Here is a 15,817-nt window from a genome sequence, read left to right on the forward strand (position 1 = left end):
AAGAAACACTCCCAAACCCATTCTATGAAGCCACCATCACCCTGATACCAAAACCAGACAAAGATACCACAAAAAAAGAAAATTACAGGCCAGTATCACTGAAGAACACAGACGCAAAAATCCTTAAAAAAATACTGGCATACTGAATCCACCAATACATTAAAATGATCATACACCATGATCAAGTGGGATTTATCCCAGGAACGCAAGGATTTTTCAATATCCACAAATCGATCCGTGTGATACACCACATTAACAAAACTCAAGAATAAAAACCACATGGTCATTTTGATAAATGCAGAAAAAGCTTTTGACAAATTCAACACCCATTTATGATAAAAACTCTCCAGAAAGTGGGTATAGAGGGAACCTACCTCAACATAATAAAGGTCATATATGACAAACCCACAGCTAACATTATACTCAATGGTGAAAAGCTGAAAGCATTTCCTCCAAGATCAGGAATAAGACAAGGATATCCACTGTTGCCACTTTTATTCAACATAGTTTTGGAAGTCCTAGCCACGGCAATCAGAGAAGACAAAGAAATAAAAAGGAATCCTAATTGGAAAAGAAGAAGTAAAACTGTCACTGTTTGCAGATGACATGATACTATACATAGAAAATCCTAAGGATGCCACCAGAAAACTAGTAGAGCTCATCGATGAATTCAGTAGACTTGCAGGATACAAAATTAATACACAGAAATCTCTTGCATTTCTATACACTAACAATGAAAGATCAGAAAGAGAAATTAAGGAAGCAATCCCATTTCCATCACATCAAAAAGAATAAAATAGCTAGGAATGAACCTACCTAAGGAGGCAAAAGACCTGTACTCCAAAAACTATAAGACGCTGATGAAAGAAATTGAAGATGACACAAACAGATGGAAAGATATAACATGTTCTTGGCTTAAAAGAATCAGTATTGTCAAAATGACTATACTACACAAGGTAATCTACAGATTCAATGCAATTTTTATCAAATTACCAAGGGCATTTTTTGCAGAGAACGAAAGACTTAAAATTTGTATGGAAACACAAAAGACCTCGAACAGCGAAAGCAATCTTGAGAAAGAAAAACGGCGCTAGAGGAATCAGGTTCCCTGACTTCAGACTATACTATAAATCTACAGTAATCAAAACAGTATGGTGCTGGCACAAAAACAGACTTAGAGATCAATGGAACAGGATAGAAAGTCCAGAAATAAACCCTCGCACCTATGGTCAATTAATCTATGACAAAGGAGGCAAGAATATACAATAGAGAAAAGACAGTCTCTTCAGTAAGTGGTGCTGAGAAAACTGGACAGCTACATGTAAAAGAATGAAATTAGAACATTCTCTAGCACCATAAAATCAATTCAAAATGGGCTAAAGACGTTAATGTAAGACTGGATACTATAAAACTCTTAGAGGAAAACACTGACAGAACATTCTTTGACATAAATTGCAGCAATATCTTTTTGGATTCATCTCCTAGAGTAATGAAAATAAAACAGAAACTAATAAATGTCATCTAATTAAACTTAAAAGCTTTTGCACAACAAAGGAAACCATAAACAAAACAAAAAGACAACAAAAAGAATGGGAGAAAATAGTTGCAAACAATGCAACTGACAAGGGATTAATCTCCAAAATATACAAACAGCTCATGCAGCTCAATATCAAAAAAACAAACAACCCAATCAAAAAATGGGCAGAAGGGGGCTTCCCTGGTGGCGCAGTGGTTGAGAGTCCGCCTGCCAATTCAAGGGACACGGGTTCATGCCCTGGTCCGGGAAGATCCCACATGCCGTGGAGCAGCTGGGCCCGTGAGCCGTGGCCGCTGAGCCTGCACATCCGGAGCCTGTGCTCCACAATGGGAGAGGCCACAACAGTGAGAGGCCCATGTACTGCAAAAAAAAAAAAAAAAAAAAAAATGCGCAGAAGATCTAAATAGACATTTCTCCATAGAAGACATACAGATGGCCAAGAGGCACATGAAAATATGCTCAACATCACTAATTATTAGAAAAATGCAAATCAAAACTGCAATGAGAGGTGTGAGTACATCCTCACACCAGTCAGAATGGCCATCATCAAAAAGTCTATAAACAAAAAATGCTGGAGAGGGTGTGGAGAAAAAGGAACCCTCCTACACTGTTGGTGGGAATGTAAATCGGTACAGACACTATGGAGAACAGTATGGAGGTTCCTTAAGACACTAAAAATAGAGCTACCATATGATCCAGCAATCCCACTCCTGGGCATATATCTGGAGAAAACCATAATTCAAAAAGATACATGCACCCCAATGTTCACTGCAGCACTATTTACAATAGCCAAGGCACGAAAGTAACCTAAATGTCTATCTACAGATAAATGGATAAAGAAGATGTGGTACATATATACAATGGAACATTACTCAGCCATAAAAAAAGAATGAAATAATGCCATTTGCAGCAACATGGATGGATCTAGAGATTATCATACTAAGTGAAGTAAGTCACACAGAGAATCTAAAAAGTGAATTTAAATTGAATCTAAAAAAATGATAGAAATGAACTTATTTACAAAACAGAAACAAACTCACAGACTTAGAAAACAAACTTATGGTTACCAAAGGGGAAAGGTGGGGGGCAGGATAAATTAGGAAGTTGAGATTAACATATACACACTACAATATATAAAATAGATAATCAACAAGAACCTATTGTATAGCACTCAATTAGCACTCAATACTCTGTAACAACCTATATAGGAAATAGAATCTTTGAAAGAATAGGTATATGTATAACTAAATCACTTTGCTATACACCTGAAACTAATACAACATTGTAAATCAACCATACTCCAATATAAAATAAAAATTAAAAAAACAAGCAAACTACAATGTCTTTGTTGAGAAATACACTGAGTCATTAATTACCAAGTTTTATTAAAAATCAGCCAATAACTCAATTAATAATTTGGCATTAAGAAACAGATTAGACATTTCAGAAGATCAGTGAATTTGAAGACAGAGCAAAATGAAATATACAACATGAACAAAGATAGAAAAAAAGAATGAAAAAAATTAAAATGAGATATGGGATAACATCAAGCAGCCATATATATATATATATTTGGAATCCCTGATAGAGCATAATGAAGGAAGACAGTTTTTTAAGAAAAAACATGGTTGAAAAATTCCCCAATTTGATTAAAACTATAGATCCAAGAAGATCAAGAAACCTAAATACAAAAAATGTAGGGGCTTCCCTGGTGGGGCAGTGGTTGAGAATCTGCCTGCTAATGCAGAGGACACGGGTTCAAGCCCTGGTCTGGGAGGATCCCACATGCCACGGAGCGACTAGGCCCGTGAGCCACTACTGAGCCTGCACATCTGGAGCCTGTGCTCTGCAACAAGAGAGGCTGCAATAGTGAGAGGCCCGCGCACCGCGATGAAGAGTGGCCCCCACTTGCCACAACTAGAGATAGCCCTCACACAGAAACGAAAACCCAACAGAGCAAAAATAAATAAATTAATTAATAAACTCCTACCCCCAACGTCTTAAAAAAAGAAAAAGAAATGTAAAGAAAAGTACATCAAGGAATATCATAATGAATTTGCTGAAAAAGTGATAAAAAGAAAATATTAAAATCAGCCAAAGAAAAGAAAGACACATATTAAAAAACAAAGATTAAAATGATAGCATATTTCTCACTGGAAACACAGTGGAGCAGCAATTTTAAAATAAAGGAAAAAACTATTGACTTGGAATTCTTTATCCAGGGAAAATATCATTCAAAAATGAAGGCAAAATAAAGACTTTTTCAGACTGATAAGTCTGAAAAATTCATAAGCAAGAGATCTACCAGAAAAACATGTTAAAGGAAGTTCCATTTAAAGGAATGTTAAAGGAAGTAAAAGGAAAAATGACTCCAGATGGAAATGTGGATCTACACAAGGGAATGAAGAACAATGAAAATAATAATTATGTGGGTAAATATAAAGATTTTTCATTATTTAAATCTCTTTATAAGGTAACTGATTATTTAAGGTATAAATAATAACAGCATACTATGGGGTTAAGGTATATGGAAATAAATGCATGACAACAATAGTACAAAGGTGAGAAGGGAAAGAATGGAAGTATACTATTGTAAGAGTCGTACACTTATGCGAAGTGGTGGAATAGTACTGGAAGTTACATGGTGATAGTTAAAGATGTACAGTATAAGCACTAAAGCAATCATTCAAATAATGAGAGTTACTGCTAATAAGTCAATAAAAGAGGTAAAACCGAATCATAAAAAGTTCAATTGCACCAAAAGAAGGCATAGAAAAAGGAAAAAGGAACAAAGTATAGATGGGACAGATAGAAAACAAATAGCAAGATGAAAGACTTAAACCCAACCATATCAATAATAACATTAAATGTAACTGAAACCCAACAATATATAAAACAGGATAAAGCTTCCTGATGAATGAGTATGATCTATTCCAGGAATGCAAGCATGCAAGGTTGTTTTGCCCTTTGAAATTCAAAGTCTCTCACCATATTGAGAAACCGAAAAAAGGAAAACCAAAGAACCATCTCAATATACCCAGAAAAAGCACTCGAAAAATCAAATATCTGTTCTTAATAAAAACTCTCAGCAAGCTAAGAACATAAGGAATCTCACTCAATTTGATAAAGGACTTATGCAAAAATTATGATTAACATCACGCTTAAAGGTGAAAGATCAGAAACAAAGCAAGGATGTCCACTCTAGTCACTTCCAATTAAAATTGTACTTTAGGTTCTAGCCAGTGTAATAGTTAAGAAAAAGAAATAAAAGGCATCCAGATTGGAAAGCAAGATATAAAACAGCATGACTGTCTATGTAGAAAATCTGATAGAATCTACCAAAGAGCTATTGGAACTAATATATGAGTTTAGTAAGGTTGCAACATATAAGGTCCATATAAAAAATCAACTGTATTCTATATACTAATGCAAAAATCAGATGTTGAAATTAAAAATAATACTATTTATAACGTCTTAGTGATAAATCTGACAAAAGACATGAGACTTCTACACTGAAAACTCTAATACATTGCAGAGAAAAATTAAAAGAGTTAATATTAAAATTTCAATTACCCCCAAATTGATATACATATTCTACATAATTCCATCAGTTTTGTTGGTTTTTTAAGAAATTGACAAGGTGATTCTAAAATTCACACATGAAAAAACAAAGGACTTTAGAATAGCCAAAACAAAGTTGAAGAAGAAGAATAAGATTCAAGGACTTACACTACCTGGCTTCAAGACTTATTATAAAGCTACAGTAACCAAGACAGTGTATAAAGCTACAGTAACCAAGACAGAGTGATATTCAGTATCAAGACAGAACAGAGTTGTTCAATCCCAGTACTACTCACATTTTAGGCCAGATAATTTTTCATTGTGGGAGCTGTCCTATGTACTGTACGATGCTGAGCAGCATTTCTGGCTTCTATCTACCAGAAACCAGTGGTATCTCCCCTGTTCTGACAACTAAAATTGTCTCTAAACTTTGCCAAATGTACTCTGGAGGCAAAATTGCCCCAGTTGAGGCCACTGAGATAGATGACAAATCAATGCAAGAGAACAGAGTCCAGAAACTGACCCACATATATGTGATGAATGGATTTTTCATCAATGGTGTGAATTCAATTCAATGGAGAAAGTATAAATTCTTTCAAAAAATGATGCTGGAACAAATGGATATTCATATGCCAAAAAGAGTCAATCTATGCCTTGCCCTATGTATACAAAAATTAATTCAAAATGGATCATGGATCTAAATGTAAACCTAAAGTTATAAAACTTGCAGAAGAAAACAAGAAAACCTTGGGCTAGGCAAAGATCTCTTTGATACAACATGAAAATATCATCCTTAAAGAAAAAAAAAAGATAAATTAGATGTTATCAAAATTAAGAACTTCTGGGGCTTCCCTGGTGGCGCAGTGGTTGAGAGTCCGCCTGCCGATGCAGGGGATGAGGGTTCGTGCCCTGGTCCGGGAAGATCCCACATGCCGTGGAGCGTCTGGGCCCTTGAGCCATGGCCGCTGAGCCTGCGCGTCTGGAGCCCGTGCTCCGCAACGGGAGAGGCCACAACAGTGAGAGGCCCACATACCGCAAAAAAAAAAAAAAATTAAGAACTTCTGTCCTTTGAAACACTCTGTTATGAGAGTGAAAAGATAAGCTACAGATCAGGTGAAAATATTTGTAAAACACATTTCTAATACTGGACTTGTATCTAGAATATACTTTTTAAACCTCTATAATGAGAAAACAACAATTAAATTTAAAAATAGGTGAAAGATTCAAACAGACACTTAAAGAAGAAATACAGATGGCAAATGAAAGATGAAAAGATGTTCAACGACACTGGTTATTAGAGAAATGGAAATTAAAACCACAATGAGCTACTACTACACACCTATTATAACGCCTAAAATTTAAAAGCCTGTCCATACCAAGTGTTGCCTATTAATATAGAGCACCTGGAACTCTCATACACTGCTGATTGGAATGTAAAATGGTACAATCACTTTGGAAAATCATTTCAGTTTCTTAAAAAGTTAACTTTATACCTACCATATGACCCAACCATTCTACTCCTATATTTACCCAAGAGAAATGAAAGCATATGTCCATACAAAAATTTACACAAATGTTCATAGCAGCTTTATTTGTAATAGCCAAGAAATGTAAACAACCCAATGTCCATCAACAGCTGAATGGATAAACAAATTATGGTATATTCATACAATGGAATACTACTCAACAGTAAAAAAGGAATGAACTATTCATACATCTTGTGACACAGATGAATCTCAGAATAACTATGCTGAGTGACAAAAGTCAGATTTTATAAAGGCTCATACTATATGATTTCATTTTTATAAAATTGTAGACATAATAAATTGACCTCTAGTGACAGAAAGCGGTTCAGTAGTTGTTTGGGAATGGTGGGGTAAGTGTGGAGGCAGGAAGAAGTGGGAATGGATTACAAAGGGGCACCAGGAATCTTCTGGGGGTGATAGATATGTTCATTATTTGACTGTGGTAATGGTTTCATAGACATATACATACATCAAAACTTACCAAATTGTATACTATAAATATGTGCAGTTTATTTTATATCTATTATATACTTAAATAGAGATATTTAAACATTAAAACTCTGCTGGTATCTAACTCCCATTCTCTCCTCTGGTTCTAGAATTCTTTTGTTAATTGAGATATAATTGACATATAACATTTAAGGTGTACAATGTGTTAACTCGATAATTTATATATTGCAATACGATTACCACTGTAGCTTTAGCTAACACCTCTATCATGTCACATAATTATTATTTATTTTTTGTAGTGAGAACAATTAAGATCTAGTCTCTGAGCAACTTTGATGTTTATAATACAGTACTGTTGACTATAATCACCATGCAGTACATCAGATCTCCAGGAATTATGTATCTACTAGTTGCAAGTTTGTACCATTAAGCAACATCTCCCCTGCACTCTTACACCCATACTACATTCTCAAAGGTTTTCCATATTAATAATACAGTTTATTTTTCTTATGAATCAATTGAGGGTTCATTAACAAAAGTGATTTTTTTTAATTCTGAGTTTATTCCTTAAGTTTTTAGAATTCAGTCGGCAATGAATATTATATTATTCAACGACAGAATTCATAGCTAACATGTATGTGGCAAAAGTATACTAGCCTTTGCCATTACCATTATGTTAAATGAGTAGAATTACAGATATTTAGATAAAAATAATACACCATTTAAGATGTCTAAAGCCTAATCAGTTGATGGGGAAGAGATGATGCAGTCCCCCTCTGGAGAGAGAGTAAGATATTCTATGGTCCTGAAAAATAGGTAGAGTGGAATAAAGGAAAAAAAAAAAAGCAAAGAGGGAAAAAATTAATGATTTTGTGACTTTCAAAAGTATGTGACTTTTTAAATCACATACTCCTGTCACTACTCCAAAAATATAAAACTGTACTTGAAGATGTTATAATGCCAAAATATGGGGGGAAAAAAGAATTACTTACACCCTATTAAACGCATTGTTTTAAAATGTTGATAGTTGGCTGAGTTGAGAGCACTGAATGCATATATATCCCCAAACATAATGATAACAGGAGTTACTGGTAGTTATGCTTGAAAACATTCAGGTTCCAAATTGAACATAAATCTCTAGCCAAAATTCTCAGGTACTACTGTGTTTATTCAGCATCTTCAAGATGAACAAAATTACCACTATGCTCAGGAAAAGTATAAAAAGGAAACTAACAAGCTTAAGAAAAAAGTAACACAGGATTTTTTAATGAAAAAAATTACATTATAACAAGGACAGTAAACATTAAGTTACTATATATATATATATATACACACACATATATACACACATTTTTAAATTTTTTTAAAAAGCTGGTACAAAATTAAACTGCATCTTTCTCATATTCACATGATTAAGTATGTATTTTGACAGGATATAAAGATGAAACACAAGCTGGTAGGCCTCAAGATTAGAAACTCTAATGCAGGACCATATCACCAAGACTATTTTCTATCAGTTTTGTGACTTTTAGAAAACATTTACCTTGTATAAGACATAAAAGCTTTTTCTTTTAAGTATGTTAACTGCTTACACAGAAAATCAATATTGAGGGAAGGATCCACCATGCCTGTGTTTATCTATAATTCGTTGTAGTATATATAATGTTCACTTGGAGGCTTAGTTATAATGATAACTACAATAAAGAAACAAGCTCAGCTGTAATTATGAATTCTAACTGCTTATTTTGAACATCCAACTTTCTACTACAGATATTACACCTTGTAATACATGACACAAAAGAACATATGTCAAACTTTGCTGCAGAGCTGTTAGGAGAATGCCAAATACAGATACTGAAAACTTTATGCACTGTATTTAATACCCTGTGCATTCTAAAATTAACTGAATATTTAAAAAATGTAAACATACTTTTAAAAAAGCAATGCTAAGCACCTTTAAAATACAATACCAATATACTGTGACTGAACATGCATTTGGAGGACAAATTAATTTTTAAAAATTAATTTAGAAACCATTTTTAAAGAGCTACTCATTAAAATACTTACATGAAAATATTGATAGTTCCAGTTCCTACCTAAAAACCAAAAGAGTATACAATTAGGGATTTAAACCTTCATGCTCTTTTTTTTTTTCTCTTTGTTTGTGGGGAAGATTCACTGCAACTTTCTGTCCTCATAAAAAAAGTATCAGAAGAGACATTCACATAGAATTAAGTGAGAAATGTTTTTAAACTATGTTTTGTTCTTGATCAAGTGCCAAAGTCTGGATCCTCTGACATCTCTCATCCTCCTAGGTAACTGACTAGAGTTTGTATCTTAACAAGCATTTCTCCTTAGCAACTCAACATCAAAAAGCAAGGAATGTCTCCAAAGGAATATAGTTCAATAAACTATAATGAACTATTGTCATTAAAGAAAGGTAGGGCCTCCCTGGTGGCGCAGTGGTTGGGAGTCCTCCTGCCGATGCAGGGGATACGGGTTCGTGCCCCGGTCTGGGAGGATCCCATGTGCCGCGGAGCTGCTGGGCCCGTGGGCCATGGCCGCTGGGCCTGCGCGTCTGGAGCCTGTGCTCCGCAGCGGGAGAGGCCACAGCAGTGAGAGGCCCGCATACCGCAAAAAAAAAAAAAAAAAGAAAGGTAAAGATCTATTATTTAAAATCTTGAAAAAAGTTTCCATAAAAACTAGAAATAACAAATGAAATGAATATTACCCACAATGCAACACTAAAATATAAATTAATTTGGACTTATACCCTTTAAGTACACACAGACTAAGAGAAAACTGGGCTTGAGGTAACTAATAGTTGTGTTTAACTTAGCATAACATAGATTTGGCAGCCTGCCTCTATAAATGCTGACATCAAGTATTTTCAATTCTTAGGAAAAATAAAAGCAATTCTTATTAAAAAATTATGTATGTAACTGAATATTAACTTTGCATTAAATATAGGTATAAATAACTTTTATGTTAAATAGGGTATAAATATAAAGAGCAAGGAATTTTATAATTCCATCTGCTTCTAACATAACAGTGCTTTATACTTAGATACATGTTGTGTACCTGAAACAATTAAAGTGAATTAAGAATGGGAGATTGGACTTAGAAAAGCCAAAAAGACTCATATTTATACACAGTATTAAGGTTAAATTTCATATTCTGCATGCTTTGAATATTAAACACTAATATCCATTGGAAATGTTTATTACTTTTAAATAAAAATTTAAATATACCTACAAATGATCTCTGGGGGACAAAAAGGCTTTAGGTTGATTTCTTGACAGCTATAATTGACATTTCCAGGTCGCCCGCCTTATAGAAACCAGTAGCTTATAATGAATATACTGATTAGTACTTATTCAGTATTTGAAGTAAATATACTTACAAAAAGACTCATATTCATGTAAAGTATTAAGGCTGAATTTCATATTATATTCTGCATGCTTTGAATATTAAACATTAATATCCATTTGAAATTCTTATTTTTAAATAAAAATTTAAATAAAGCCACACATGGTCTCTAGGGGGGAAAAAAGCCTTTAGGTGATTTCTTGACAGTTATAATTGACATTTCTAGGTTACCAACCTTCTGGAAAAGAGAAGCTTATAATGAATATACTGATTAGTACTTATTTAGTATTTGAGTAAATATGCTTATTCGACAAGCAAATATAACACACCAGTTGTTTTAAAGTTTTAAATATGAACTAGATTTTCAACTATAAATCTTTACCTTTAAATACTATAAATTTTAATAACATCAATTCATTAAGAACTCTGGCACAGAAAAATAAATACAACTCAAATTCTTTTCTAACCAGAGCTGAATCTTCAATACAAAATAGGGAAAAAAGAAAAAGAAAAATCTTCTGCTGATATCAAAAAGTTCCCCTAATTATCTGTTAACACCAGGGAATTCTATTATTCTTTCTGAATTCTCTCATTTCTACATTTTTCAATGTAAGTAGTATTTTAACTACAATACTGTATAAATCCATGAAAAAAACATTTATTTCTCTTGCTTATCTGATTCAAGTTAAAACTCTCAGTACTTACCAAGACACTGTACATTTCTACTAGATGACCATTGGTATACTACTGATTTGTAGTTTTAAGTATAAAAATTAGAATGGAAGAAGCTAAAATGCAACTACATAGTTTTCACAGATGTGAATGTTGCGCTTCATGTTATGATGTAAAATCTGTTTTCTTTCCAAATGAGACAGACCTCAGATATTCTCTCGTCTGCCAATTTAAAAATTTTCTTCACAGCTTTAAAGAGGGAATAACTCTTTCAGAACTCAAAAAAATTCACCACACACACACACACAAACTCACATACTTTTTTGTTGTTCTTTTTTAAGAACCAAAATTAGATATTTCCAGAGGATGAATTAGATAAGTGGATAAGTTCAGATGACCTTTTGAAATACTGGCCTTATCAGATAATCAAAAAGCATAAGAATTATACAAAATAAGAGGAATAAAATATCTCTTAAGGTAAAAATAGGGAGTTAGCAACAAATATGTCAGTTTTAAATTAAAGCTGCTCATTAAACCAGTCTTCAGTCCACTTATCACAACGCTGCGCTTTGATAATATTCACCTTCTTTTTTATGACATCAGAAGTCACCAGAGTTGTAAATTCTGAAAAGCTTCAATAATTTATGTAGCAGACAATTTCTTACAGTCCAATTTTTTTTTTGCTTCCATAGATAATGCTGGTTCTTTGGGTTCTTGCTTAACTTGGTTCACAGAAATGGTACCTTCTGGACTTTCTTCAACTTTAAAACCGAACATAAAAGAAAAACCCTAAGGGTTAATATAATTTATAATACTGGAATCTTTAGAATTATATGAATTTAGAAGGAAGGCAAAAAAAACAAACAGTAGTTTGGAAAAAGAAGCTAGTAATTTAGAAAATCACTTGGTGTATTTGAGAACTCAATGCTTCTGACACCTTAATGGTCATTCATATTAAATTCCTTCAGTACGGGAAAAAAAGACCAAGAAAACTGCAAAGTTATACTCTTCAAAAGATTCTTTGACCAAAAATCAGTCCATAATTTGATAAAATTATGAGGAATATCTCATATTTAAACTCAACTGTCTTTAAAAATATGTGTGACTAAAAGTCAGGAAGCCTCTCATTATTAGAAAATGATTTTTTTTACAAACACCAAACATATACTACAAATCCACTGATGTGTTACCATTCTCATATGGTCTCCATACTCACTCAATGTTGTCTCCCTAAAGAAACCACACTACTTAAGTACTTCAGAAAAAATATGCAACATCTTAAATGATAGCTCTGACTTAGCTGCATGAGCTATGTGTTTGCTTATGGGAAACATTTCAGAATGTACTACCATTCTGATTTCAAAGTACTCATGACCAAATTAATGTAAATGTAGCAAACCAGCAACACTACTGTGATCTGGCAGGTGGGATACCTAAGATAAAATCTTTCTCTTTCTCAGGAATATCAGTTTTCCAGTTGCTATGGGGAACCAAGGTTAAGGGGACTATACTTGCTCAGAAAAGTGTGCTGAACACACCTAATGCTTGTCACATACAGGTGTGTTAGAGTTTAGCCTACACCATATCGAGAAAGCCAGTAGAGGATGGATTTGAGTGATCCTGAGAATTCATATTTAGGTGAAGTAGCCCTTAAAATCATGATCTAACTTGATAGATCATGCAAGTTCAGATCCAAAGAGGGTCTCTTTTAAGGCAATCTGAATTACAGCTCACAGAAAACCTTGGCACAATGGAGGGACGAGAGATCTTAGAACTGGAAGAAGCTTTGGAGGCAGACAGATCCGTGTTTAAATGCCCTCTCTGTCACTTACTAGATGTGATTTTTAGGCAATTACTTAACCTCCCAGAGCCTTGGTCTCCCCATCTGTAGAAAGGGGACACTACTAGCTATTTCATGGCGTAGTTGTGAGGATTCGTTCATGTATATTCCTTTTCTCTCTCTTCTCCTAAAGTTCCTAAAGACAACTGCTACAGCCCTCTGGATAAATTTTCTTAAAAGTATGCTTCCTATGAATTTAAAAGACAACGATTTTTTTCTGGAAGGCACTATCTCACACATGGAGGGAAAAATATATGTTCTAAGGATAATTTCTATGAAGACTTTTGTTCTTCAAAGCAAACTGCAGATCTTTTCCCACAAAAACGCCCAATCCAGAACAATTTGTGTGAAAAGAAGTGGCATAGGTCAAGTAGCAGTTAACAGAATTTATTACTATGTTGACTGGGTTCATTCCAAAGTGAAGGCAACAAAGTCTTGGATTAAAACCAAGTCCCCAAGTCTTACTAGTTTCCTTTCAATTTCTATAGAACTCAACATTTAAGCCTATAACTCAAAATCCTTCTTTTAACCTTTACATATGCCAACTTCATCCCATTTTTCTTTGTATCAATTTTTCCATAATAACTTTTACACTAAATAGTTTTCCTTTTAGAGTTTCTCTAATTTTTTTTCATGCATTCAAAAATGACCTTCCTGATTTCACATCACCACAGATTTTCCATGTAAAACTAGGTAATTAGGGAATGAATAATTTTGATAAAGAAAAACATTAAAAAGTTTGTTATTAAACTCATGCTCACCAAATTTCTTCCCTTTTTCTCCTGGTTTTACTTGATTTATTTATATATTATAAACCCACTGAGTAGAAATGACAGTTTTTTTTTTCTCTAGTGTAATAGTGATGATAGTCCATAAGGGTTAAAAAAAATAAAATCATATGATTTTAACTTACTAAGAGCCGGGTGGCTGTCTATAATCTGTATTGGAATGGTCTGCACATTTCCCAGCAGAATCCGATGAACATTTCCTTCCAGATTCTCTGTATCCTCAGCATCTCCAACTTCCACCAGCTGATCCACTGCAACCAGATTTTGATCTGGTCCTGGAAGGTTACCCATGGTAGAGGAAATACTATTGTTTTGGGTTAGGCATGTATCTGTTTGAAGGCAATGAGTTTGACCGAGCAGTAGAGAATTATTATTCATTACAGCACTTCCTACTGAATCCAGAAGTCTTGAAGGACTGGAGGAGGGGTGATTATTCATTACAGCACTTCCTACTGAATCCAGAAGTCTTGAAGGACTGGAGGAGGGGTGATTATTTACTGATATCAGAGCTGGTGATCCATCAGAAGATGTGAATCTTGGTTGCAACTGCAAACCCTTTTGAACCGGAAAGAGTTACATCAAAATGTTTGAATTTACTATGTATGTTTTTCTTATCGAATATATTACTCTTTTGACACAAAATTGGAATAGGGGCTTCCCTGGTGGCACAGTGGTTGAGAGTCCGCCTGCCGATGCAGGGGGCGCGGGTTCGTGCCCCAGTCTGGGAGGATCCCACATGCCGTGGAGCAGCTGGGCCCGTGAGCCATGGCCGCTGAGCCTGCGCGTCCGGAGCCTGTGCTCCGCAATGGGAGAGGCCACAGCAGTGAGAGGCCCGCATACCACACACACACACAAAAAATTGGAATAAAAGCTAAGAGTATAGTTAATAACAAATATTAAGTGAGGACAGAAACAAGAACCAAAGGAAAATTAGTACAACTAATTTTATCGCATGCATAGTCAATTCCAACTTTTCCAAAACATATTGTTTAAATTATCATCTTAGGGCTTCCCTGGTGGCGCAGTGGTTGAGAGTCCGCCTGCCGATTCAGGGGACACGGGTTCCTGCCCCGGTCCGGGAAGATCCCACATGCCGCGGAGCGGCTGGGCTCGTGAGCCATGGCCGCTGAGCCTGCGCGTCCGGAGCCTGTGCTCCGCAACAGGAGAGGCCACAACAGTGAGAGGCCCACGTACAGCAAAAAAAAAAAAAAAAGATAAAAAAAAATTATCATCTTAAATCAAGACACAAAAAAGTCAGAAAATTAATGATGAAAACATCTTTGATCATCTTTATAATTCTATAATAATTCTGTTAAATCCCTAAGAAAAGAGGGAAGATTGAGGAAGAACGATAAGGACCCCAAATTTGGCTATTACACTGGATACTTACTTGTAGTTGTGTGAATATTTTTGGCTGAAATGAAGAAAGTGAGGAGAGCAAGTGCGCTGGCTCTGGAGACAAAGAACCCCTTGTCTGATTTGTTTCCACTTTGCTGGAAATTGCTCCTTCTTGTGAATTTCCTAAATTATATAAAAAATAAACTATTAAAACAAAGTAATTTTTATGGCTTCTAGGATATACTTTATTACAATCCTTACTATCAGAAATGGAACAGGAAATAAGGCCAAAGGTTTGAAACAGACTTTAAAAAGTTATCTAGTCTACTATTTCCAGAACCTGGTAGATCATCAGAATCACTAAACTTTAAAAAATAAGTTCCTAGATTCAACCTCCAGTAATTTTAATTCAGTGTATCTAGGAAGGGATGTAAGAAGCTATTCTCTTCCTTAAAAGATTCTATACCTGTAGTTCTAATCTAGTCCATTTGTTTCATGCTATAATGCTGGACCTAAGCTTCTCCAGATGTGGAACACCAATTGAATATCTCAGTTACAAAGACCAAACTTAACTCATCTTTGATAGCCCTAGTGCCTAGGACAATGGCTGGCATAAAGCAGGCCTTCAATAATAATAGTACTAAATTTCTTTCAATAACTCATTTTTGAATAAATGAAGAAGAGTAAAAATTTTTCTTTTCTAAATATCTCAATTTTTAAAGTAATTGCCCTTCGG

General features: G+C 34.6%; 1 protein-coding gene across 12 annotated transcripts in view; it reads right to left on the bottom strand.

The window, feature by feature from the left end:
• CARF (calcium responsive transcription factor) overlaps window positions 1-15,817 on the bottom strand; it is an 80,443-nt gene that overhangs the window by 12,563 nt on the left and 52,063 nt on the right. For 8 of the 12 annotated variants that reach the window (XR_014294909.1, XR_014294911.1, XR_014294912.1 and 5 more), the window contains 4 exons: window positions 15,134-15,264; window positions 13,869-14,298; window positions 11,699-11,876; window positions 8,262-9,170 (listed from right to left, as the gene is read on the bottom strand). Coding sequence is in view for 2 of the 12 variants with exons in the window: in XM_082631474.1 (XP_082487600.1) it covers window positions 11,758-11,876; window positions 13,869-14,298; window positions 15,134-15,264 (680 nt within the window). In the remaining 10 variants the exon portion in view is untranslated. Of the gene's footprint in view, window positions 1-8,261; window positions 9,171-10,938; window positions 11,905-13,868; window positions 14,299-15,133; window positions 15,265-15,817 lie in introns of those variants that run through there. The other 4 variants (XR_014294908.1, XR_014294910.1, XM_082631474.1 and 1 more) reach the window with 4 other exon arrangements.

Source organism: Mesoplodon mirus, assembly GCF_964341445.2.
Source record: "Mesoplodon mirus genome assembly, chromosome: 8".
NCBI classification, from domain to species: domain Eukaryota; kingdom Metazoa; phylum Chordata; class Mammalia; order Artiodactyla; family Ziphiidae; genus Mesoplodon; species Mesoplodon mirus.